General features: G+C 39.5%; 1 protein-coding gene across 2 annotated transcripts in view; it reads right to left on the bottom strand.

Moving 5' to 3' along the window:
• CMYA5 (cardiomyopathy associated 5) overlaps positions 1-27,557 on the bottom strand; it is an 89,047-nt gene that overhangs the window by 27,637 nt on the left and 33,853 nt on the right. The window contains exons 2-6 of one of the 2 annotated variants that reach the window (XM_059175332.1): positions 16,979-27,419; positions 13,741-13,836; positions 12,155-12,388; positions 10,362-10,384; positions 5,903-6,021 (exon numbers count right to left, since the gene is read on the bottom strand). In XM_059175332.1, the coding sequence (XP_059031315.1) occupies positions 5,903-6,021; positions 10,362-10,384; positions 12,155-12,388; positions 13,741-13,836; positions 16,979-27,419 (10,913 nt within the window). The remainder of the gene's footprint in view (positions 1-5,902; positions 6,022-10,361; positions 10,385-12,154; positions 12,389-13,740; positions 13,837-16,978; positions 27,420-27,557) is intronic. The other variant, XR_009354037.1, reaches the window with a different exon arrangement.

Raw genomic sequence — 27,557 nt, 5'->3', positions numbered from 1 at the left:
ACATTTTTAAGATACAAAAGCATTGAATATTTTCAATGAAGGACTGAATGTTAAATTTACAAATTAGAGGAAAAGGTTATTCCTATAGTTGAAAAGATGCCATGCTTTTACATTTGTTTTCATGATTATTTTTTCCATTCAACATTTCCTGAGAGATAAACTTACTGAAATACTTTAGGCCAAATTTTATGAGATTACTTTATGAAAAGTCAACACCAAAGGACAAGAAAACAAAGGTTAGTTCAACAAGAAGATAAAAAAAAAAAAAAGAAAAGAAAAAATAAGAAATGAGTCTAAAGAATGGAACAAAAGGAGGCAAATTGGAAAGATTCAAAAAAGAGATAAGAGCTGAGGAAATACAGAGTTATGAAAAGTGAGGAGTAGGTTAAGAGGGTGGTCAAGTTCATGGGCTTCAAAGCAGAGACACCAGCCTGAGGTTGAATGCCAGATCCCCTGTGGAGAAAGGGGAACCCTCCTACACCGTGGTGGGAATGCAAGCTGGTGCAACCACTCTGGAAAACAGCATGGAGGTTCCTCAACAAGTTGAAAATAGAGCTACCCTATGACCCAGCAATTGCACTATTGGGTATTTACCCTAAAGATACAAACGTAGTGATCTGAAGGGGCATGTGAAGCTGAATGTTTATAGCAGCAATGTCCACAATAGCCAAACTATGGAAGGAACCTAGATGTCCATCAACAGATGAATGGATAAAGAAGATGTGGTATATATATATACAATGGAATACTATGCAGCTATCTAAAGAAATGAAATCTTGCCATTCGCGACAACGTGTATGGAACTAGAGGGTATTATGCTTAATGAAATAAGTCAATTGGAAAAAGATAACCATCATATGATCTCCCTGATATGAGGAAGTGGAGATGCAACGTGGGGGATTTGGGGGGTAGGAAAAGAATAAATGAAACAAGATGGGATTGGAAGGGAGACAAACCATCAGAAACTCTTAATCTCACAAAACAAACTGAGGGTTGCTGGGGGGAGGGGGGTCAGGAGAGGGTGGTGGGGTTATGGACATTGGGGAGGGTATGTGCTGTGGTGAGTGCTGTGAAGTATGTAAACCTGGCAATTTACAGATCTGTACTGCTGGGGCTAAAAATACATTATATGTTTATTACAAAATTTAAAAATTTAAAAAAATACTATGTGGGAAATTAAAAACCCATTCTATCCTGTTCTTTAACCAGGACCCAGTTTCAAACCTGGGGATATTTTGACAATTCCTGGGCCCTATCCCATAGTATTACCTATCCATTTACTTATGTCTATAATTTTTCTCAGGAATGTATTATAGATTTCAGTGTAGAGATCCTCCACTTCTTTTTATTAAATGCATTCCTAAATATTTTATGGTTTTTGACGCTATTTCAATGGTATTGTTTTTAATTATTTTCTAGTTCTTCTGTTAGTATATGGAAATATAATAAATCATTTCTAATACTAAAAAAACAAACAAACAAAAAAATAGGTCCCCCACTTAATAGCTGTGTTAGCTTAGCCTTGGTTTCCCCATCTTTGAAATGGGAAAACAACAATAATAATACCATTTCCTAACACATTTGTTGTAAGTAGCATATGTACATTTAGTGCTTAGCAGATTGTCTGACACATAACCAGTGCTAAAGTTTCAAAAGGCGAATCGGCCTTGGCAAGAACACAGAAAAGGGGAGGGACGTCTGTGAAGATGGGAGATGAACTGTGGATCTATCATCTGGTAAATCACAGAGAAACTACCAAGGTAAGACATGCTGAGCAGGCTGCTTGATAATCTCAGAAGCCTGCCTATCAGAGCACCTCCCCAAGGAATGATAATGGTTCAGAGACCCACACTTTGACTTTCCTGTGTCTTCCCTGCAGGAAATCAGTGTCACATTCTAAAGGATTCCATCCAGATAAATGCAGTTCAGTGAATTTTCATGCTGCCCAGATACTGAAGAGCCAGGCAGAATACTTCAACTATTGTCAATCTTTGAAACAGTGCCGAACTCCCTGAGGCATGAATGATGAAACTCTCCCTTTCTTTTTTCCTGTGAATTTTACATTGAGCTATATCTGCTTTTAAAAACAGCAACAAGTTGCCAAATCTCTCTCTCTCTCTCTCTCTCAGGTAACTCAGCAAACTTAAAAAGTGATATGGACTCCCCCCGCCCAGCCGCAATCACCAAATTTTAAGAAGGAAGTGGTTGTCGGGAATTAAGCAAAACATGTGGGCTAGGAGTGATTTTTGTACCTCATGTGCTCCTTTCCCCCCAAATTATTACAGTTAAAACATCTTTTCAAAAACAGGAAACACTTTCACTTTACAAAGCATTCTAAAATTAAAAAGAGATTAAGAATATTCCATAGATGCAATCCAACGATAATGCTTAGATTTGCAGTTCCTGTGTGGCGGAATATCAGGGAGTCAGATTTCATATGTTAGCAACTCTGTTTACAGTTCTATAGGAATAAACTTGCAAAGGAGTAATGCCAAAAAAAAAAAAAAAAATACAAAATGGGATTTTAAGGCTTCTCTCTGGGAGGCTAAGAAATTGGGCAGAGAAATCATACCACGGATCCCCTCTACCTGAAGGAGTGTGCCCATAAAGAGCTGTCACACTCAGTTAAGCATCAGATCAACTTGGACTTCAGGACTTGTGTGGCCAGATAGATCCCCACTCCATCTAGCTGTGTTCCCAGAAGAGCAGCATGATTCACAATAGCCAAAGCATAGAAGCAAAAAACATCAATGGGTGAACAGATCAGCAAAATGCAGTATAGACATACAATAAGACATTATTCAGTCTTGAAGGGGGCGGGGGGAGAAAAGGAAGGCAGTTGTGACATGTGCCACAACATGGATGAACCTTGAGGACATGACACAAAAACAAATACCGTATGACTCCACTCAGGAGGGACTGAGAGTAGTTAAATTCAGAGAGACAGGAAGTAGAATGGTGGTCGCTAGAGGCTGGGGAGCCAGGGGTTGGGGGGACATTGTTCAACAGGTACAGAGTTTCAGTTTCACAGGATGAAAAGAATTTGGGAGACAAATACTGGTGACGGTTATCTAAGAATGTGAATGCACTTAATACTACTGAATTGTACACCTCAAAGTGGTTAAGATGTAAGTTTTATGTTAACGTGTATTTTACCACAATTTCAAAAAAAAAAAAAAATCAAAACCAAGTCCATAGGAGCCAAAGTCAAGGAAGCCTTGGATGTTACTAATCTCTGGTTATCCATCCTTTCGCAGCAATGCACTCTGCCCATCTGTGGTGGGGCAGGGGTTTAAGTGCAGAGACCCTGAAGTCGAATTGCTCCCTACCCCCTGACCCCGCACCCTCAAGTAGCTGTGTATCTAGGGCAATATATGAGACAATTTTCTGTTCCCTCTGTTTCCTCACCTATCAAATGGGAATAATAACATGAGTAATAATAATAGTAAATGAGTAAAATTAACGAGTAAAAATAGATGAGTAATAATAATCACGCGAGTGTGGAATAGTTGCTAGGGGCTGTTCCATGTCTCAGTAGAAAAGTCACAGCCTTTCCTTAGAATTTCTGATTAGTGTTGGCAGTGGTCAGATTAACTTTTCATGTACCTGGGGAGGATTTTCTATCTGAGAGGGTTTACTGGTCAAAAATGAACAAAAACTATTTAACAGCAAGTCAGAGCCCTGGGCTCCAATTCCATGAAGCAGCCATACCATGTGTGGCGTTTGCCTCACAGAAATCAGTCTCTCTATAAACAGCTTGGAACTCCCAGGAGTCCCAGGCGCCCTATTTCTGAATGAATCATTAACACTTGGTGACAATTTAACCCTGTGGTCTCTCAAATATATGGAATGTCCTCTCATTTTGCCTGTCAGATATTCAAAAGCATATCCTTCTAAATGAACAACAGCATATAACGAATCCCTTAAAAGCAAACAACCTACTCTGTTCATCAGAATTTCTTAGTTTCCAATCACCTCTCAATTTAAATGCCTCTTAAAGATGTTATAAAAGACACCTTTTGGTTTTGACACTTTTATAGAGAAAAATCTCTTAGGATAAATGACTGAATTTCTCACTTTCTCTAAGGTTGTGGGTGACCCCTGAAAAGCCTTTCACCAAACTAGAATTCTTCTTACAGGAGTGAAAATTAATTGTCAATGTAAAAATAGCAGTTTTCTCTCAGGTGGTTTGGAAATAGCATTTTTAAAGGAAGATAGCAGAGTACATTTTACAGTAAGTGAAACTTGATAACTTCACTGAAACATAGCAGCTTTGAGAAATCTAAATAAGCTTCATTGTCTTGTTTGTTAAAATAGCACATTAAAAAATATTTTGAAGAGTCGGCAGGATGCTTCTGACAGCTGAGTAGGAGGCTCCTGGCCACAGAGTGTGATGCTGAGCTGTTAGTTCTCTAAGCTAATCTGTTTAGTATGAGAAAAAGGCGGTGGTTGGGGGGGGGGGGGCGGGCGGAGCTCAGCTGGAGAAGGAAAAACCACTCATAAGGAAAAATCTGTTCAAGACATATGAAAATATTTGATTTATTTTTCCTTCTATAACTGACTGCTGGTGTGAAGCAAATAATCTCTAGAAGACAGAGAGGGAAATGTTATTTTACAAGGAGAAAACAAAAAAAGATGAGACCCTTTGGTTCCATTGCTGCTTCCTCCTAACTCCTCGGTATCCCAGGACAGTTGCAGAGCTTCAGATGGAAATGCAGATTATAACTGAAATGGTATGCTCGTCTTGGGCTTTGATTTGGAATCTGGCTTTTAATTTTTACAACTAAGAAGGGTTTTTTTTCCCCCCAGTTATATCTCCTTACATATAAAAACTTTACAAGGGAAATAAAAGCAAAAATAAACTATTGGGATTATACCCAAATAAAAAGACTTTGTCTCATGAAGGAAACAAGCAACCAAATAGAAAGGCAATCTACAGAATGGGAGAAGATATTTGCAAATAATATATCTAAGGGGTTAATATCCAAAATTTATAAAGAACTTACAGAAATCAACACCAAACCCCCCAAATCATTCAGCTGAAAAATGAGCAGAGGACATGAATAGTTTTTTACAAAGAAGACATCCAGATGGCCAACAGACATATGAAAAGATGCTCAGCATCACTGATGCAAATCAAAACCAGAACGAGATATCACCTTACACCTGTCAGGATGGCTAGTATGAAAAAGGGAGAAAACAAAACAAAACAAAAAATATATTGGCAAGAATATAGAGATTTTGGATATTGATGGGCTCTGTTGGTGGGAATGTAAGCCGGTGCAGCCACTGTGGAAAACAGCATGGAGTTTCCTCAAAAAATGAAAACCGGAAATACCATACAATCCAGGAATTCCACCACTGGGTACCCAGCCATAAAAAAGAACAAAATCTTTCCATCTGCAAGGGCATGGATGGAATTGGGAGGTAATATGCTAAGTGAAATAAGTTAGAAAAAGACAAATACCATACAATTTCACTTATGTGTGGAATCTAAGAAACAGAACAAACGAACAAGCAAAGAAAAACAAACAGAATCATAAATACAGAGAACAAACTGGTGGTTGCCAGAGGGGAGGGGACTTGCGGAATGGGTGAAATAGGTGAAGGGGATTAAGAGGTACAGACTTCCAGTTATAAAATCAGTAAGTCACCCTAATGAGAAGTACAGCATAGGGAATAGAGCCATTAAAACTGTAATAACGTTGTATGGTGACGATGGTAACTACACTTACCCTGGTGAGCAGGGTACCTTTATTGTACAGATTTTTTTAATTATTATGTCATATGTCTGAAACTAACATAACATTGTCAACTATACCTTAATTTAAAAACGTATACAAAATGAACAAGGAAACACTACCAAATTTCATCGAGGTAATTAATATATTAAAATTCCTACCAGCCACTTGTTTTAACATCTGGTCACTTCTTGCTGAGCTGTCATCATAATGTTCAAAAAGTGAAAACGCAGCAGGCATTTTCTCTAAAGAAGCAGTGCTCTCCATTGCAGAAAGCAACCTATTGGGGGGGAAAACATTTTTATGTAAGTCAAGAAATTAACGTACAGAAGGAAAGCTAGAAATATTTGCTTAAAATGAGGTGGTTCTCGTTAGTGGTGGTGGTGGTGGGTTTTGTGAGGCACTGTAGCCAAACAGGAGTGAAAGTGTTTTGAAGTCTAGAAAGATAGGTCTAAAATCTATTTATTCTTAGGATTCTTTCATGTAATGGGTTAATATTAGAAATTCCATGTCTCTACTCTGAGATCTGAATAGACACCATCAAACTACACAGTCTCAATTTTGCATCTGTAAAGTTAGTCCTGAAATTTACTATATTTTAATGACTTTTTTTTTTATTTCCTGAAGGATGTAAAAGTTGTGAGCCCGTCTGGAAATTCACACACTCTTTGATGTCTTTGCTTTTCTCAACCCTCCCAACTACACTCCTCGTTACTTAATCTTTCAAAAACTATGTTCACCTACTATGTGCAAGGCACTGCTCTGGGTACTGGGGATACAGCAGTGAAGGAGGATGAAGTCTCCAAATTGTTGAAAGACTAAACAAACCACAGTTTATAAATCAACAGCTTTTATATACTCATGACCCTTTTAGGAGGGATGCTAACTCTTAGCATTTGTATCCAGGTACAAACTGGATTTTAAAACAAAACAAAACAAAACAAACAGGTTGACTTCGAAGAGGAAAAAGGGAAGGAGAGATTGCAGAAGCATTTCACTTTAGCACGAGGGGCCTAAAATTTTGTTAGGAGCTCTCCTCTGGGCACCTGGCTCACAGAGGAAAAGAATTATTCCAGCAATTAAGGAAGCTTTGAGGAAATCCATCAGCTTCATTAGCCTGGACTTTTTGGTTTGGACGGCACAGATCCACCTCCAAGCCTTTGCACTGTCTGCTGGAACTTTCTTCTCCTAAATATTGTATGGTTCCTTCCTCACTTAACCTAGATCTCTGTCCAAATATCAGCTCCTCAGAGAGGCCAGCCCTGAGTATACTACTCATACAACACTATGTGTCCCTAATACCTTTACTTCTGTTAAATTTTACTTCCTCAAACTTATCACAACCTATTTGTTTTTGTCTTTCTACTTCACCAGAATATAGTCTCAGGCAGGAGAGGACTTTGTTTTGTTCACCACTGTATTGTACTGTGTTACTTGGCACACAGCAGGCATTTAATGAATATTTAATGAAGAGAGGATGATTTCACTTGGGTGAGAATATCGGGATCTCAGGTGTGGTAAAATGTTTTCATCAGTGCGAGGAGAGATTATAAAATGTAAATGAAATATTTACATATAGTAATATAGTGTCCACGATACTTACTAGTGTTAGGAATAATAAAATTTACTATCATCTGATTTGGGAGAGATGGGTCCCTTAGTGGCTTCCAAGAGAGGTGGCATTGGGGCTTTGTCTTAAACAATGAGTAGGAGTTCCTGAGGCAGGAAAGGAAGGAAGGGTATTGCAAATGGAAGAATGGTTTGAATAAAGGCACAGAGCTGTGAGAGGGTGTGGCACAGCTGAGGGCCCAAGGGGCCCATCAGTGCCTTGAGAACCGGGTAATGGAGACAAAGAACAAATGGAAAGGAGTTTTGTGAAAAGCTTTCATATTCACCAAGAGCTTCCATTTTATCTTGTAAGGCAAAGAGAGCCACAGAAGTAAGAATATGCAGGCAGGAGTGTGAGAAAGGATCAAAGCAAATATGCAGATCAGAGGCATAATGAGGTGGGTTGGGAGCTCTGGTTGAGGGAAAACACCAAGGGCTTAAATGAAGGCTTTGGGGGCTCATAGGCTGGAGATGACAGATTCCAAATTAATGAACAATGCTGACTAGTACATATACTAAGCCCAGTCAACACATATCACTGACTAGATGGGAGACTTTCTGAAACACAAAAGTTCTGGTTGTAGATACCACCAATAAAATGTTTGAGTTTTCCTGTACACATTGACCTGTTCAATTTCAACATCAGTATATGAAAGGGCAAGTGAACATCTTTTTAAAAGCAGGTCCTATAATGATTGGTATTCTCCTTTTTCATTATTATAACACAAAAAAGCAAACTGGAGAGAGAGAAAAAATGGACCTTCTCAACAGACCAGCATTTTCTAAGCAAATGTGTTTTTCAAAATATGCAAATATTGAGTCTAAATATGCTTGACAGCATTCCTTAATTTAAGCATTTTCAGTGTTGAAAAAATCATTAAATAGACAAGCACTGCCTTTAGAGATACCATATGAAGGGGGAAAAAAAGAAACAAGGTTAAAAAACAACAACAACAACAACTAGATAATAAGCACTTCTCATGGAAAGGAACATCAATACCATTGAGACTGTGTGGTAGAAGTTGTCTTCTAAAAGGGCACAAAAGCCTTCTTTTTGTTGAAACAATCAAGCTTCACCGTGTGTGTGTGTGTGTGTGTGTGTGTACCCTTGTCTAACAGGGCTTTCATTAAATCTCAAATCCCAAATTTTGTTGTCTTTTTTCTTCACAGAAAATAATGGTTATCCCAAGGGTACTCTCCTTGAGGTCTCATGCAGCTTTAGCAGAGATTAATTCATTGTCAAATGGACAATGAAATAATAATGAAGTAAAATGACACACGGATGAACAAGTTCAAGCATGAAACCAAAGAAATGGTATTTAGAATTAAACGAATGCCCATTCATATTAGCAAGTTAATACTCTAAGGTGGAGAAAAAAAATGTACTGCAGCATTTCTTAAGGGACAAGCATGTGCAATTTTTTGTTCACCAAATTTTCCTGCCAATCAGTACGTTCCATGAGTAGATGAAGTACAAAGAAGCAAATAATGCATCTATCTACACTGTCCAGTATATTTGAAATGGCACTATGAATCCATATTTTTTTAAATGAAAATAGAAATCATTAATACTTAGAGAAATGCATAATTTTTTAAAAATAAAGAAATAAATTTAAAAAACTGGGGGCAAAGCCTGGGTCTGAGCTTCCGGGCCTGCCTCAAGAGCCTTAGTCTCCTGTGTGAGAACCGGCAAACATGGAGAGCCCTCATCCCACCTTGGAGTCCCACCTGGGATCTGAGGTGAGGCTCCAGGGACTTGGGCTTAACAAACTGCCCCAGTATTTCAAAGATAGCCAGTCTGAGGAACCACTGGGCCAGAGGACAGACCCTTAGAAACCAAAGGTTCTCAACTCTGTGTGCCCATTAAAATCACCTCGGAAGTTTAAAGAATGTCCAGGCCATCTCCCAGACCAATTAAACCAGAATCTCAAGAGGTAAGACTCAGGTGTCAGCACTTTTTAAAGCTCCCTGGGTAATCTGATTTATGAGAGAGCTGCTGTAATAAAACCTTTATTGATTAATGCCAATATTAATATACAAGTTATTTTCTTAAGACTTATCAACAATATTCTGTTTAACAGATTGTCTTTAAAGGTAAACAGGATTTATCTGTGCAGTTTTCATTACCTAAAAAAGTCAGGTTTCTGTATTTTAGTGTATCACAAATACAAATTTTTTATTTTGCTTTATGCACTCTCGCAATGTAGCATTGTGAAGTAAGCTCACAATTTTATAACTTTACCATTTACAGTTTTAAAAATTTACATGAAAGGGGTAAAAATGATAAGAACATTAAGCTCAACTAGTAAGAAGGACCTCAAGTCTTGCTCTGAGGCAAAACGGAAAACGTATCAGATCAGTATGAGTAGTTCAAAATCAGATGCTCCAGAAGATAAATATAGATCTAATGGTATGTGTTTTTATAGACAATATTTCCTAGTTTCTTGTTGAGTGTTTTGCCTTTTAAGATAATGACAAATTTCCCTAGGATTGAGTGTTAACAACAGCAACAAAGACAAAACATAATCAAAAGAGGAAGATTCACTTAGATTAGCTGAGCAAAAAGATAAATGCATGCCTATCTTTTGAAGAGAAAATGAGAGAACATTCCATTAAGATTACATAAGTCATAAAATTACTCAAAGCAAAAATGAATGATTCTTTCAAATGCTCATATTTAGCCAATAAGTCTAAGCATCTACACAATGTTCTGTATGCAATGACAGTTAAGATGGTCCAGATTAGGCTGAAAATACAGAACACATCTAAAGGAAGCAGTTAAAAATCTACATTATGATAATTGTTATTTAACTAAAGCACATGCAATTTTCTTTCAAAGCTGTCGTTTAGCTTTTAAAAGCACAGTGTCTAAAAGTGAAAATTCAGTAGCTCAGTAAAATTATGTATTTTTTAATTGGCAGCTCATTTTCTAGAAAGCATCAAAATATTAAAAATAAAGCATACAACCATGCTATTCTCAGTCACCACTACATTGTGCCATGTTTTATATACCTTTCATTGATTTCCTCAAACGACTTATGAGGGAATAAGAGGAGAGAGAGGGAGAGAGAGAGAGACTAATTAACAACAAAAAGAAAAACCAACCAAGAGCATTAAGATTATGCATGTTCTAAATGCATAACTTTTTAGCTTCCTGGAGGCTGTTTCTTTCTGGATGGCTACAGCCCCAGCAGCAAGGAAATCAATGCTCAGAAGGGGCACGGGGATTGGGCAAGAATGGAGGGGGCTTTAGTTTCCAGTTCTGCTCTGCTCTCTATGATAAGCAAAGCCAGCAATAAATTCTTATGCTGCTCTTCTCTACTCATTAGCAAGTGGCTTGGCTTCCAGAATAGAATTCTCCAAAGCAAGAAAAAGGACTTACATTTGTTCAATGTGGGGTATATACCTAAAATGTAATCAGTAATTATCTCCGGGTGACACCTTCTCTGTGCTTTTCTGTATTTTCTAAATTTTCTAAACTGGATACATATTACTTTTCTAAGCAGAAAAAAAAAAAAAAAATGCTTTCTTTTTTACAATTTGTCCTAGGAAGAAAATATTCTTATTAAACAAAAGCAAGTTTCTTAGGGAACGCAAAGAACCTCATTAATGTTAGACTTCACAAGAGCTGCCCAATTTCCAAAGACCAACCTTTGCCTTAAGTACAAAGCGACTGAATGATTTTCATTCTCTCTTGAGGTTGCCATGTCCACCTCACTCAGATTTGTCCTGGCTGGAAGGATCCCCAAATCAGAAGCCTAATATTATTCCATTTCGCCTTATTCTATCTCCAGACTTTATTAGAGAGCTGGGAGGACTGGGGAGCTTTGAAAGGGAGGTCCCCACTCATCATAAGATGGTGCTTTCTGCCAGTGGGACAATTAGATGCAAGACTGGCCTACACTACCCCTCTTTAAATCAGGTTCCATGCAGAACCAGTATCTTCCTGAATGTTCTAGAGAAGAAAGAGAACAAAGAGCTGCCTCTGTTGGTGCCATTTGAGGATCACCCAAGGGACTCTTGGTCCATAAGATATGTTTGAATTAGGGAATCTGGTCCCTAGGAAGATCCTTGTAAAAATATCGATGTGTTACCTGAGAGAGGCATCACATTATGTCATCCTTTGGCATGCTGCAGGTGTACTGGAATGTTACCCACAGCCACCTGATGAAGCCTGGAGGGAATGGTCCTTCTGAGATGGCACTTCAGATTAGGGAGTAGGGGTGGAAAGGATGAACCCAGAGGCCAGCATGAGGACACCAGACACTGGAGATTAGGCTGGTACCCAGAGCGAAAGCAAAGCCCAAGTAAGGTTTTCAGGCTGCTTTCCTTCCCCCTGAGAAGGTGACCAATCCACGTGACAGTGAATGGATCATACCTAACCTAACTCCCATGTGTCCCTTAACTGGGTGGCAAGACTTTAAGGATTTGGGATGCCTGGATGGCTCAGTCGGTTAAGTAGCTGCCTTCGTCTCAGGTCATGATCCCGGGATCCTGGGATCAAGTCCCCGCATCAGGCTCCCTGCTCAGCAGGGAGTCGGCTTCTCCCCCTACCTGCTCCCCCAGCTTGTGTTCTCTCCATCTCTGACAAATAAATAAAATCTTCTAAAAAAAAAAAAAAGACTTTAAGGATTTTCTTGGCCTTTTCCATAGGCATCAGGCATGCCCTAATCATTTTTAAGTATCAGAATTATATAAACCCTATGGAGAAATCTTGGGAAATATTGAAAGGTGAATTCCAAAGTATAGACTTAGGTGAGGAAAACAGATGCAGGGTGTCTGGTCCTGTTTTAACTGGTGCTTACAGTCAGGAAAACGGTCTCATCAAGCTCCTCTGCTTCCCTCACAATGCTCTCCAAGGTGTCCTTGGCCGTGTCCATGCTCTGCAGAAAGCGGACCATCTGGTCATGCAGGAACTCCATCTTCCTTTTCTTCACTTCCTCAAAGCTCTGGGTCTTCTCATCATACTGTGCTAAAACCTTCTTCATCATCTCCTCATTCTGTTCCTCTAGCTTTTTCTCGTTTTTACTACAGTTTTCCTAAAATATAAATAAAAGGAAAAAAAAATTTCTGAATGAAACAAGAAGTCTTGTTTTCACGTCTTTTTTCTTTTCTTTTCTCTTAAATGAAATATCAGCCTTTCAAATAATTGACCTCTGGTCTCCTGATAAAAGAATCACAGATGATGGGCACAGTCTAAGTTTCCAATCTACCAACCCTCTTTGCCATAGTTCACTTTGCAGTAAACTTCACCATCTAAGAGTATCATCAGGAAGGATTTAGTTAACAAAACAACAAAAAAAAGAGAGAGAGAGAGAGAGAGATTTGTGTGGAAGACTCGCTCCCTTGCACTCGTGCAGGCTTAAACTGAAAATGGGCATCACAGTGAATGAAGGTCCCCATTCATTACTGCGATTTTCGCCACTCCATGAAAATTCTCGAATGAGGGAGGTAGCAGCTGGATACTGGACAGCAAGGTGCATCCACAAGGGCTCTCCAGCAAGGGGGTGATTTCCACCACAGTTAAGAGAAACTTTATTGCCCACCTGGACAAATCCAGATGCCTAGTCATTCTCACTCAAACAGATATTTGTTGGAGGATACTAGAAATAATTAGCAGGTATTAGCTGATCTACAACAGGAGTTGAGCAGACTCCCCCTCAAGCAAACTAGGACGAGGAGTTGCCCTAGTGATAGGGAAACTATGCAGCAGCCTTCTGCAGGGGACCCATCCGCCACTCCTGGGTGACGAGTGAGGATGCCTGGGCCATCTCTACATATGGATGGAGCATGGCGCCCCACCTCCCTTCACTGCGGAGGGAGCAAGGGCCGGCAGCTAGGAGGGCATGCACTCATCATAGGCAATGTTACTACAAGAGACACCCATTTGTCCTGGGCATGGGACACTGGGCAGTGGCTTTGAGCATTTCTGCAGAGCAAGTTGGTAAAGGACAGGAGCAAATAAGAACTCAGATCGATTCAGATTTTGGCTCTCAACTTACTGTCAACTTATTATGACCTTGGGTAATACACTTAACTCTCAGTGTCTTATCTATAAAATAGGAACAATATTAATGACACCTGTCTTGTATGGTTATTATAAGGATTAAATTGGATAAAGCATGCCAAGCATTTGTCCTATCATAGTTAACACCCAATAGATGGATATATCTTTTCAAGGGCAAATCGTTTATCTTTAGAAAGGAAGTAGTTTCACTGATTACACACAGATGGAAGATTTTAAAGACCTTCATTTTTAATGGAACAAAACCAACAGAAGCAAACCACATATGCACACACAATCCCTAATTCAGATTCTTCCGTCTCAGAATCATTTCCTTGTAATGACACGAACAAACCAGGTCGAAGTAAAATGGATATGGTAACTTACCTCGATGGTATTAAAAAAAGATTCTATCTCACTAACAAAGGCTTCAATCCTCAAGGACTTTTCTTGTAAATTGTCAAGAAATTCTGCTAATTGGACCTGAAGAAAAAAATTAAGATATGCTTAGTATATGACATTTGGGAAAAGAATTTCAAACAGGGAGCTCTAATTTCCTTATAAATTTAGTATGCTTAGCAGAGATTTACTGTATCGTGTCTACTAACAAATCAGTCTTTAAATTTTCTTTGCTGCTTCATCTAAACAGACTATAGATAATTCTATCTGATAAACAATTAGGAGGTTTGAGAGTGAGATCAAGACAAAGTTTATTTTCTCATGAAAGAGGAAGGACTTCGTGTTGAGTGGGTAAGTTCAAAGCGTACCTGCTTTAGTAAACTATGGATTTGAATTCTTTCTCTTTAGTAAGCCTTGATTTTTACGTATTGTCATCTAAGACTGCAGACTTTTTGCTGGTCCAGCATATCCAAATATTCTCCTCACAGTTGTACCAATAGCTTCAGATATGTCTGGATCCCCACCCCAAGAAGGGGATCAGAATGTCACCAGGCCAGAAGTTTAGCATATTAAATGATAAAAACTGTCTACAAAGAGACCTAAAGGTTCTAGTAACCCTCAAAGGGTTAAAAACACTCAAGGAGTGATAGCCAACTAGAAAATGTATGGAGGGTGGGGGAAGATGTTAGCTATCTTAGCCATAGTTATAAACCCAGCTGTAATCCATCCCACTAAACATAACAAAAAACAACAAAAATAACAGAGCTTCAGCTGCCTCGTTCACCATCCACAGAATGAGGGAAGCCCCTTCAGAATCTTCACCATCCACAGAATGAGGGAAGCCCCTTCAGGATCTGGGGCCTGCTCTATAGCCCTTGCCTGTTTTTCCCAAGCCCCATCTTTCCTTGAACTCTTTCTCATCTATGTGCTTTTTCATGTGGCATTCCCTATCTCTAGAATGTCCTCCATACCCTTGATTGATGAAAAAACTCTCTCTTACTGACAGTTATCCCTCTCAGTCCTACTCCACCATTTTGCACACTCCCAAAAGGTTCCTTTTGCAGAACACTGTGCTCCCACAATGCTGTATTGATTTGGGGGGAGCCGCAAGTTCATCTTCCTTTCTTTTTGTTTTCATTCCCAATGATTAGCACATGGAATGGGAGGTCAATAAATGCTGAGAAAGAAGGAGAGAGTGAAGGAAGAAAATCAATGACAAAAAATAAGCCACCACAGTGGGAATGGCAGAGGAGGAGAAGTAAAAACCTGGATGATCCTGAATGCAGCCACCAATTCCTGAATAATCACAAATGGCCTCCTCACAAGATGCTAGAGAATTCTCAAGTTATAACTCTTTAAATTGATCTCTAATTTTTAAGAGTTGCCAACCAACTCTTAATCTTCATAGTTGATTTAACGAAATGAAGCAGCTCTCTTTGGCTTTAGTTTTCCACTTTTTTCTTTCTTCTTTTGGTTATACTGCTTAGAGAAGATCAGGGGGAAAAAACTTGAAAATAGTTTTAAATCAGGAGACATATCTCCTTGCTTTTGAAATTTGTTTTACATTGATAATATTTAGACAGAATTGTTTTTTTAACTTCTTAAACTCAGAGATGAATAAAACATAATTAAGAAAGCTGAAAAAAATTGAGTCTTCTTTCTGCTGACAGCGCCCAGTACTTGTCAGTTAACACAACAGCTGTCATCACAGAATAGGGCACATTTCACCAGTGTTAAAGCATCCAAAAGCCTGAGAGTTCATTTAAAAAAAAAAAAAAATGCTCCATCCTCTACCCCCAAACATTACCAGGTAAATTTTCAAAAAAATTTCATCCTGGAGAAACAAAACAAATGTTACAGGATTTAGAAGATTTAATTTTCTGGGGGAAAAAAATGCCAAGATTCTGTCATTTTTTTAAAATCAAAATGAGCTTAACCATTATTTAACAGTGACCTAACTGAATAATCATATTGCAAGCTGTACCATTAACAAGGCACTGGGCCAAGCAGTATGGATATACAGTTAAGAGCATGAGCTCTGGCATCAGATAGACCTGGGTACCAATCTTAGTCTGTCTTCCATGACTCTGCGCAAATCACTTAATCTATCTGTGCCCGTTTCATTATCTGCAAATTGGTGATGAAGACAGGCTTGTTATGAGGAGTAAAATGTATCTTCTATATAAAGAACATAAAACAGTGCCTGGCACATAATAAGTACTCAATTCTTGTGAATACTTGCATTTGAAGATCATTCTGGCTAATGTGTTAGAGAATGGCTTAAAGTGAGAAAGGTGGGAATTCGAGTTAGGAGGCTACTGAAAGAACATAAGAATCTCAAAGACCAAATGCTTGACTTCTAGTAGTATCCCTGGGGAAGTAGAGTATTTATAATAACATGCAAAACGATTTGTGTTGTGACTAACTTTTAACATTTTAACATTGGGAGTCTATAGACATAGAAAGAAGATCATTTTTAATATCAATTTCATACCCAAAGGAAATATGGAAAAAACCAAAATTTAAAATGGCTGTATTGAATATTTTATAAAACCTGCAATGAAATTGCTCAATGTAATGTAAATGTGTATTTTTAAAGAATGATAGTGGTAGATAATAGAAAATAAATTGTGTTCTATGCTCAAAAAAAGCATATTTTTCAATGTAATATTATTTGGCTTGGGTGCTTCAGCGGCTCAGTCGGTTAAGCACCTGCCTTTAGCTCAGCTCATGATACCAGGGTCCTGGAACCAAGCACCACATCGGGCTCCCTGCTCAGCTTCTCCCTCTCCCTCTGTCCCCCAACTGCTTGTGCTCTTGCTCTCTCTCTCGCTCACTCGCTCGTTCACTCTTTCTCTCTCAAATAAATCAATAAATCTTTAAAAAATAAAAATAAAATTATTTGGCTTTTTTGGATAATGTTAAGGGCTACTGTCAGAAGTTCAAACACCTCAAAGTTTGTGACCCTGTGTTATTTACACTGTTATTGCCAGAACACTGTTATTGCCAGAACCTAGGAAAATGCCTGGTACATAGTGTATACCCAATAAACATTTGTCAAATTGATGTTAACTAAATGCCTAGGGAAGAATTCTTATCTTTCTTTCAGACTATTATCCCTAAATATGAATATATCAAATATCGGTCATTTCTTAAATTGAGAAAATATGAAAAGAAATTAAACATATTATTATTATGTACTTATATGCTTTAAAATATTTTTTACCTTTACAGCATTTATAGCTGTATCTAGCGTTGCAACCTCATGGTCTTTGTGCATGCCAAACATCTGATCAACAGCAGAAATTGGGTTTCTGCAAGTGTAACAGTATGTGTCGATCTGGGACTTTTTCGGTTCCTTTTGTTCCTTCTCAGTTGCTGACTCTGACAATAATTGTTCCTGTTCTGCTTTCTCTCCACCCAACTCTTTCTGTTCAACAGACATACTTTGTTCCACCTCACTCACAAATTCATTTTCACTGACATGTTCAAAGGATTCCTTTCCTTGAGATAACACGTCTTCTGGTGTGGATTCTGAATACAGTTCCTCTGATAAAGTGTCCTGAGCAACCATTTCATAATTCAGGGATTCAGCAAATTCATACTCATCCTGAACGGGGCTACTGCGGAGTCTGTCTTCACTTGGCTCAGATGGGACCATTATTTTAGATTCTTCTTGCAGTGTTTCTTGAACACAAGTTACACCAGATGCAAATTCTTCCTCTGGGAAGGACACTTGTACTGGGACGTTCAGATTGACTTCTGGACTTGCACTTGCTGCTTCATTATTCTGACTGTTCGTTTCATCTGCTCTCTCCAGGACATGATGGGTGTCTTCAAATGGAACCGCATAGCTTACCTTCTGGGTAACCACAGTGACTTCCTCAGTGATGGGAGCTTTCCCCTGCATAGCTTCAATGTCAAGGGTCTCCACATGGCAAACTGATTCTTCTTCCCTGTAAGTAGCTTTCTGTTCCTCTTCCAGACTCTTCTCCCCCAAAACGGTTCCAAACCTCCCCCAAATTTCCCCTTCTGCAGCTATCAGTTTGTATGAATCATCCTTACCAACTCCTTTTTCTTCCAGGCCTTGGCCTTGGTCCTTTTGAGATACAGATGTGCCATGGAGAATGTCATCTTTGAGTATGTACTTCTCAAAATATATTCCTGTTCCATCATCAGTGTCAGAATTCCTGCTTGGAAATGATGCCTCAGAATTCACACTGTCACCTTCAGAAGCTGTCTCCCCTTCCTTCTTTTTCTCTCCAACTGCTTCTTCATACAGATCCTTGTATAAAAATGCAAGTGCAGGTGGCTCCTCCAGAAGTTCAGGATTAATGGCTTTAGTGGTGGTAGGAAAGATCTGGGTTGGTGACAAAACTCCTTCTTCTGCACCAAATAAAGGCATCCCAGGTGACTTTAAGTCCACATCTCTATTTATGTTCTTTGAAGCATCTCTGTCAGCTGATTGCTGAATACCCAAAGGCTTCTGGGTCTCTGGGTGAGATGATTTGCTGTAATCCTTCTCCATCCCATAGAAGCTTTCGTCTAACTTCACCAAGTCATATTCATGTTCCAGGGCACCTTCCTCTGATCTTTCTGGGAAAGAGACAGTATCTTGTGTAACTTCCTTTGGGAGTTCCACTTCAACATTTAATTTCCATGGGGCTTTTTGTTTTTCTGGATCTGGGGAGATGTTATAATCAATCAATGTATATTTTTCAAAATAATCTTCATCACTGGGAGCTGTGGGCTGATTAAAGGTGAAATCATCAGTTTCTGAATCTGTGGGTACCTCCCGTTTTGTGTTAAGAGATTCCTTTCGTTTATTTTCTTGCAGTGATATAACCTGATCGGAATCTTCTAACTCACTCTTTAATGTTTTATGGCAAGGAACAGCCTCACTACTGTCATGAAGGGATATAGTTCTAAATGAAGCCTTCTCTTCCAAATATTCCAACTTATCTTGCATTTGTTCACTTTCTTCCTGATCAACTGAAGAAATAAATGCAGAAGCATGAATATTCAATATCTCACAGCCTTCAGAAATAATATTGAAGGCACTCTTTTGATCTTCTGAAAGTCCAGCTGGCTTACTAGTCACTGTGAAGTCTTCCCCTTTTACATATGTGTCTTCAGGCTCCTTGGATATTTCTCTATGAGGAACCATTCTACCAGCATTGATTGCTGACGCATTCTTTATAAACTGAGCATAGTTGCTGCTTGCTGAAGAGTGTGGTTCACTTACATGGGTATCTTCCACAACCTCCATATGGTGCTTTGAAGCAAGAACCGATTGCTTAGACATTTCAGATGTTAGATCTTTAGATGTTTGAATAGTTTGGACTGTATGCCTATCTGGAGTCAATTCTGACCATGGTATTTCTTGTTTCTTCACTGCATTAATTTCTGGAGATGTTCCTGAAACAAGTGTTTGTGATTTCACGGATGACAACAAATATGGTGGGGTTTCTAAGCTCTTTGTTTCATCAAAATGATGATCTAAAATCCTTTCAGATTCTTTAGATGGAGATCCTTGTTTCGTACTTTCTTTTGTGGCATCTATTGAACCACCTTTTGATGGCTCTGCCACTGTGACGTGTCCCTTTTCTTCATTGTGACTTGCCATATCCCTGCTTGACTTTTCCACTATCAGATTTCCTTCCCTAGGTGAAGAATAGTTATCTTTTTCATCATGATAAGGGAGATCCGCTGGAAGGAACATCTTGATTTTCTCCACCAAAACTTTACTTTCTTCTCTTGGATGTGGTTGAACTCCTACTGCCCTTGGTTCCCTGATTTCTGGGCGACCCTCCAAGAGCATAGTTTCTGATTTTTCAGTAACTGATACAGTTTTAACTAATGAAAATGGCTGAGTTTCATCCAAAGGAGGACTTAAGGAGATATCTGATTCTTCAGGCTTAGATCTGACTACATTCACAGAATAAGGCTGTATTTCTTGCTGCTGCTTTCCGTCTGGAAATACCTGTGACTGGTTTGGTTTTTCTTCTTTCTCCTGCTTCATTATTGTATATCTTTCTGTGTGCTCTTCATTTTGGGAGACTTGCTGCAACACAGCTACTGCTTTTGATTCTTCCAATTTAATAGTTTGTGCCTTCCCTAGTTCATTATCTCTAAATTCTAATGGGGCCACAGTTTCTTGCTTTTCAGCCAGCACCTTCTTTTCTGCCACAGAATATGATCTGGTTATCAAGTCACCTTTCTCCTCAGTTGGGCTAACAGGCCTGAGTTTTGTTTCCTCTTCAGAAGTTTTCAAGGAAGTAGGTTTTAGCATTTCTTTCTTCAGTCTGTCTTCACTCAGATCAATTAGACTGCATTTAGATTCTTCTACTGGCAAAATTATTGTCTCTGGCTTCTCTGATTCCTCTGTGATATTTTTACTTGTGAAGCCAGATGAAGCTGATTTTGGCTGTTGTGGCACCTTATCTACTGCATCAAATGAAAAGAGTAATTTTTCTCTTTGATCACTTCTTGGCTCCTTCTTAAGAGTAGAAACATTCCATTTAGATGGATCAGAAATTTCTGGCTTCTGGGCTCTTTTACTATCAGTGATATGAAGAGGAACAGCATTTTGCACTTCTTCCACAATGGATTTCTCACCCATGGGAGGATAAGATTGAATTTCAAGATGTTTCTCACCATCAGCAGAAGCAACTACTGAGTTTAGGTCCATTTCCTCTGAATAGTCTAGAATTTCTTTTTTCCTATAATCTTCACTAGACACCTCAGAGTTGGATTTTGGCTGTTGTAAAATTTCTACATTTGATAAAGATGTGGGTTTTTCTTCTTCAAACTCTTGGCCTTCACCAGATTTAACTGAAGTACCTCTGGATTTTTCAGCAGTTTTAAGTTTTGCCTCAGGTAACAGACGATCAGCTGCTTTCTCGGTTGCATTAGAGTCAGCTGAAGCTGTTCTTTCAGACCCTGTCACAGGTGATGATTTTTCTACAGATGGACTTGGTTGAGCTTCTAAATCTTTTTCAGCAACTTTCTTCTCTGGAGTGCTTGATCCAAAAAACAAACTGGACATCCATGATGTGAAAGATAATATTCCTTTCTTCCCTTTCTCCTCAGAAAGGCCTGGCTCAACCACCTTCTGTTGCTTAGGCAACTTTTGTGTCACCTCAAGTGGCTCTGCAAGTTGAGATTCTTCATTTTCTTGCATTGAGGAGAGGGGTTCTATTGGTGTGGATATTTTCACCTCAGATGCTGGCTTCCCTCTCTTATTAACATCATCTACGACCTTTGACTGAAGGACTTTTGCTTCTTCTAATGGCTTCTCTCGAGGTAAAGGAGATATACTCCTGTGTGCTTCTTTTTCTTTGCCCAACGCAGGTTCTGCATCTTCTGCCAGGAACTGGGCTGCTTTGGTGGGAGAGGGAATAGTTTCTGATTTGATCTCTCCCACTGATGGATCAGACACTGGTTTCTGATGGATTCTTTCAGAAAGTGGTTTGATTTCTTCCTGGCTGCCTTCTTTGCAAGGTCTTGAAGAGTCTGGGGTTGCTTTCTCCAGTATCAAACTTTCACTCCCCACAGAAGGGAGAATCTGCTTCTCCTCTGCTTCATTTATCTCTACATTTCTAGTTGGAACTAAAGATTTTGGTTTGGGAGCCAGCTTTGTTTCTTCAGAAGAGTAAGTTTTAGTTGATAAGGTCTCTATGTCACCACTGGAGGTACTGAGAGTACATACTGGCTTTCCTAATGATAAAGGAGATTCTTCTGCAGAATGTGGCAGAAGCTGCTTTCTGGTTTCACATGTATGGTCTTTATCCAGCAGAGCGGCCTTGAGATGCCCTGTCTTCAAATCATTACTGCCGGAGGAACCCAGCTCCACAGATTCCAGTATTCCTTCTTCCTGCTGACTTGCCAGATCCCTTTCTGGCTTTTCCAACATCCAGCTTTCATTCTTGGGAACAAAAAGAGCCTCTTGCATTTGTGTTTCTTTAATGTCTGCAAGCTCAGTTGTGATAAATGATTTTGATTCTTCCAAAGGCAAACTCTCTTTCAGAAATGAAAATTGTTTAACACCTAGACCTTGTTTATCTGCAAAAGACCCACTTACATCAGGTAACTTAACAGCTTGATCTGAATGAAGTGTTTTTTCGGGCTTCTCTTGTTCCACAAGGTCAGAAGAAACCATCTTTGATGGTTCTGTTACACTCTGGGGCACACGGAATGAATCTGGTTGATCTGTTTCTTCACTTAGTTTCCTTTCAATGTCTCCTATCACTTGTGTCTTCAAATTTCCTGTTGATAGTAATGGGCTTATTTCTTGTTTTCCTCCTATCTTAATGTCAGCCGAATGGTTCAACTTCTCTGATAATCCTTTTAAAGAAAAGGTATGTGGCTGAGGTTCTTCGAGGCTGTCTCCTTCAACTAGATGCATCAATGTTTCTTTTGACCTTAAGCTGACTACCTTGGGAGAGAAAGATTTAATTTCTTGAATCTGAGGTTCCTCCCTTAGGCATGATGAAACCTCTGAAATTTCAGAGACAGAATCTCCTGTTTTGGTTATGGGAGATTTTGTTTGTTTTGCATCTATGGATCCATCTTGCTCGCCTAAACTACGAGTGAATTCTGACGCAGTGCTTGGTAATTCTGATACTTGGTGTGGTTTGTCTTTCTTTTCAAGTTTCAATGAAAGCTCTGCCAGAGCAAGATCTTGTCTTTCTGACAGGAAATCTTCCTGAGCTGTAGAAGATGGCTCTCCTATCTCTCTGTTCTTACCTCTGGGGGTCAGAGTTAAGTCTGCTGACACTAAATTTTCCAACTCAGGAGAAGAACTTCCAATTTCCTTATTTTTGTCTTTTGGAACTATATGTTTGGGTGCAGATGACACGCTTGGTGAGGAAGGAAGTTCAGTTTCTTTCTTCTTCACCTCACCACCTTGGTTGAGCAAAAGGACACGTTCAGGCCCTGATTCCTCTGAGGCAGACACAGAAGTCTTTTTCTGTGATAAAACCAGTTGTTCAGAGTCAAGGACTGTAAAAAAGGAACGATCTTGTTCATTTTCCACCCTCTCTTCCTTAGATACATCTGAATGCTGAGACAATGAGGCTTTGGTTATTGGCAACCCAGGTTTAATTTCTTCAGTTTCTACCTTGGACAAAGAATGCTCTGATAAAGAGGATATTCTTGCAGGCGAATCAAATTTAATTTCTTTCTCCTCTTCTGACCAAGCTGGATGTTCAGATGCAGCAGTTTCAGTGGGAAAACTAGTTTTCCTTGCTATCTTTTCTTCTTTAAGAAGTGAATGGTCATCTATACATGTCACCAGTGATGGAAAGCCACTTCCTAACTCATTCTTTTCTACTTTTGTTAAGACTGGGTGTTCTATAGGGGTGGTGAAAGATAAACCTGTTGGAGTTTCTTCTTTACCTGACTTGGGTAAGCTTGAATCATGCTTAGTTATAGATGTTGTGGTTATTGAACAACTGGGTGCGATTTCTTTCTTTATTTCTTTTGAAAATTCTGGGGCAGGTGGTCCATGTTTAGCTTCCTCTTGCACTCCTGATGGAACTGAATGCAACACTCTAGGTGTACCAGCTATTTCAGAGTCGTGTTTCACTTGCATTTTTACTGCTGATAAGATCTCAGGTCCAGATAAAGATGTGTCCTTTAGAGGTGAATATGGTTTTATTACTTCAGGCTCCTTCTCTGACAACATTCTCTGTTCTAGTTCAGATGTCACAGTTGGAGCTAAATTGGGTTTCACATCCTTCTTTGGCTCATCTACCAAGTCAGGCAGAACTGAATATTTCATCCCAGACCCTAGAACATTTGGAGGCTGAAGCTCCATTTCTTGATCCCGTAATACATGTGCTGTAGCTTCTTGAGAATCAGGCACAGTTTCTTCCTTACTTTTAACTTTTAACAAAGCCATCTGTTCATTTGCAGCTTTTGGAGTGAGTGATGCTTTGGCTTCTTGTTCTTTCTGAAATTCATGGACTGAATCAGGTGAAGCTGAATATTGAGATGAATGCAAAACAGGTTTGGCATCTTCCTTTGCCATAAATGATTGTGCAGGTGAAAAAACAGGTGTTGCAGCTACTGATGAACTAGTCTGGATTTCTCCCTTCTCTGTTTCACTGGTTGAATATGGTGAAATCAAGTCTTCAGACTCAGGTTCTGAAAATGCTTGAGTTCTCTGCTGCTGTGTCAAAATGAGATATTCAGATATAGATGTTGAGATTGTTTGAGCATCTGGCTCAACTTCTGTGATCTCTCTTTTATTTGTTGAAGATGGTGAAATCAAATCTTTAGAAGCAGACATTGAAGGAGAAGTTTTGGCTTGTTGCTTCTGTGATGAACCAAGGTGCTCAGGTGTGGGTGTGGCAGCAGTTGGCATGAGGTCTTCTTTATCTGCTTCTGAAGGGCAAGAATATCCAGAAGCTGATATTTTAGTTACCAGTGAATCATGCTCAAATTCATTTTTCTTTGTTTCTGGGATTCTATATGGTGGGATTGAAACTTGTGATGCTGAGTCTGGAGAAAAAAGTTCAACTTCCTCAGTGTCTTCATCTGACAAAATAGTATGCTCAGATGGTGATGTTAAACATATTGGAGAATCACATTCAAGTTCTCTTTTCTCTGCTTCCTGAGTTGCATAGGGTGAAAATGAGAATTCTGACACAAATGCTGAGTCTGGAGAAAAAGGTCCAATGTCTTGCTCTTCTTCTGAGAAATTCACAGGTGAGGAGGCACCTTTTAGATTTAAAGGGGATCTGTGGACAATTTCTTCCTCCTGTGATTCCAGTGTTGCATGTGGTGGTACTGAAAATTCAGAAGTCGAGGTGGAGGAGGGTGTGTACCGCTCTATTTCTACTGTCTCCTCTGATAGGACCACATGCTCAGATGCGGTGGCTGCAAATGATGGGGCCTGGCATCCAGAAGTCTGCTCAGCTGTGGATGGTGGGAGAGAGTGTTCAGAGACAGAGGCCACATTTGGGGAATACAATCCAGTGTCTTCCTTTTCTTCTGACAAAATCATGTGCTCAGAAATACCTTTTGATTTTAATGGAGACACATCATCAATTATTTTCTTTGGGGATTCCTGTGTTACATTTGTTGGGACTGCATTTTGGGAAGTCAGGGTTGAATCTGCTGCGAAACGCTCACTTCTTAGATCCTTTTCTTCTGACATCACTGCTTGTTCTAGTGTAGGGGTTGGAAACAGTGGGCCTTGGCATTCAGAAGTCTGCTCAGCTGTGGATGGTGGGAGAGAATGTTCAGAAACAGAGGCCACATTTGGGGAATACAATCCAGTGCTTTCCTTCTTTTCTTCTGAGAAAGTCATATGCTCAGAAACATCTTTTGATTTTAATAAGGACACATCATCAATTATTTTCTTTGGAGGTTCCTGTGTTGCATTTGGTGGAACTGCATTTTGGGAAGTCAGGGTTGAATCTGCTGCGAAACGCTCACTTCCTTGATCCTCTTCTTCTGACATGACTGCCTGTTCCAACATAGCAGTTGAAAACAATGGGGCCTGGCATTCAGAAGTCTGCTCAGCTGCGGATGGTGAGAAAGAGCGCTCAGATGCAGAAGCCACATCTAAGGAATATGGTCCAGTGTCTTCTTTCTCCTCTGATGGAATCACGTGTTCAGAAACACCTTTTGATTTTAATGGGGATTTATGGTCAACTGTTTTCATCGGTGACTCTTTTGTTGCCTGTGATGGAGTTAAATACTCAGAAGCAGATATGGAATCTGGTGTGTAACATCCACTTTCTGAAGCCTCTTCTCCGGACAGGCCTATGCTTTCTGACAAAGCTGCAGAAAAGAGAGGGGACTGGCATTCAGAAGTCTGCTCAGTTGTGGATGGTGAGAGAGAGCGCTCGGATGCAGAGGCCAAAGGCTCAAATTCCTCATTCTCTTCTTCTGAAAAAATTGGATGTTCAGATATACCTTTTATAGTGGATTGAGAAACTAGCTCAACTTCTTGCTTCTCTAGTTCATGGTTCAAATCCTGTGGGACTGAATACTCTGATACAAAAGCAGAATCAGTAGAAACAGATTCATTTTCCTCTCTTTCTTCTTCAGATGAAGTGACATGGTCACTCCTGGTGGATGTTTTCAGTGATGGTAAAAGGATCTCTTCTTTCTGCTCCACTTCAGGGGCCAAATACGGCGAGAAGGGCTTCTTGGAAATAGATGGACTCTCTGGGTATTCAAGTTCTATGACCTCTTCTTCCGCTAAATTAGAATCTTTGGGTTCAGGTGTAGCAGCTCTCGGCAGAGAAGTTTCAACTTCTTTCTTTGGTTCATCTAACACTAGAGATTCAGAAAGAGAAATGGTTGGCTCAGGTACATTTTCTTCTTCCATTCCTTTGATGTCAAGATGAGGAGGGTTTTGTTGTTCAGAGACTGGTTCTGCCCTTTCTGGTGAAGTCAGGTCCAGCTCTTCCATCTCTGGGCCAAAATCTTCCTCGATGGATGCTGCCAGACCTGGTGCACCTATTTCCAGAGAATCCTTTTCTGCCTCCAGTGAAATGGAATGGTCAACAGAATACACATCTTCCTTCTTTACCTCATCCACTAAAGGTGGTAAGACTGAAGATTCATGCTCTGAAGTCACAATTTCTTGTGAATCAGGCTCAAATTCTTCCTTTGCTGTTTCCAAAAACCCAGGTGTAGATGTATCAGGTGTGAGAGAGGACGGCTCCATTTCACAGAGTTTTGCTTCATCACCTGGCTGTTGTGGCACTGACTCAGGAGGACTGAGCTGTATTTCCTGTTCTGCTGTGTCATTACTTGCAAAAGAGGAAGCTATGTGGTTGGTGCCAGATGTGGCCTTTTGTGGAGAATCAACATAAATTTTCTTTTCATCTTCATGACGGAATGAAGAGATCAAGGACTCTGATCCTTTAGAGAACGCAGCTTTCCAGGGTGAAGCAAGCTGTTTTACTTTATCATCTTCTATGCTTTGGCCTACTAATCTCCCTGTTTGAGAAACTATATTAGAATCACGATTGCTCATATCTGGCTCTAGACTAATGGATGCTTCTTTCCCCTTCCTATAATGTATTTCTTTAATTACATAACCCTTTGGCAATGTTCCATAAAATTGTAGCGGAATTAATTCTTCTTTAACCGAATTAAACATCTTAATTTTATATTGTACTGTTCCTATATAGACTGGCCTTAACACTAAGGGCTTGTGTTCTTTGTATATTGCCCCGGTAATAGGAGGTGTATTTGAGGTGGTCTTCTTTTTTCTCGTTTTATCGTATATGCCAGCAAAGGACTTCTCTTTCTGGGTGCTTAGTACCTGGCTTTCTGAAATCAAAGGATTATCTTTTGTGTTTGCTGGAACATCTTGAGATTCAAGAGAATTTCTTTTTTTGTTGCCTTTCCGACGCAGTGATGGTGAGCCACGCTTTGACTTGGGCATTCTTTTCCGGGCCTTTTTAACTTCATCCACAATAAAGGAAACATTCCCTGGAGGAGAATTCATAGTTGACCCCTCCAGACTACACACACCAGAAGTCTGACTCTCTTCCGAGGCCCAAGGAGTGGAAGACCTGCTTGAATTGGTCTCCCAGGTTATTCCACTATCTTCCCGTTGAACTGTCACCATGGAAAAGGAGGGGTCAGATATGATACACTTCTGCTTGGTCTTGCCCTCTTCATCCTGGTCTGATAATCTAAAGAAAGTAATATTATTAATAATAGTACATATATTAATAATAAAAATAACACTATATTAATTACACATAATAAAAAGTCAATATCCTATTTTTACTAAGTAATGGGCTAGTGCGAAATTAGAGTATACAGATAAA

The sequence above is a fragment of the Mustela lutreola genome, chromosome 5 (genome assembly GCF_030435805.1).
Source record: "Mustela lutreola isolate mMusLut2 chromosome 5, mMusLut2.pri, whole genome shotgun sequence".
Taxonomy (NCBI): domain Eukaryota; kingdom Metazoa; phylum Chordata; class Mammalia; order Carnivora; family Mustelidae; genus Mustela; species Mustela lutreola.
This window is presented reverse-complemented; position numbering and strand designations above follow the sequence as displayed.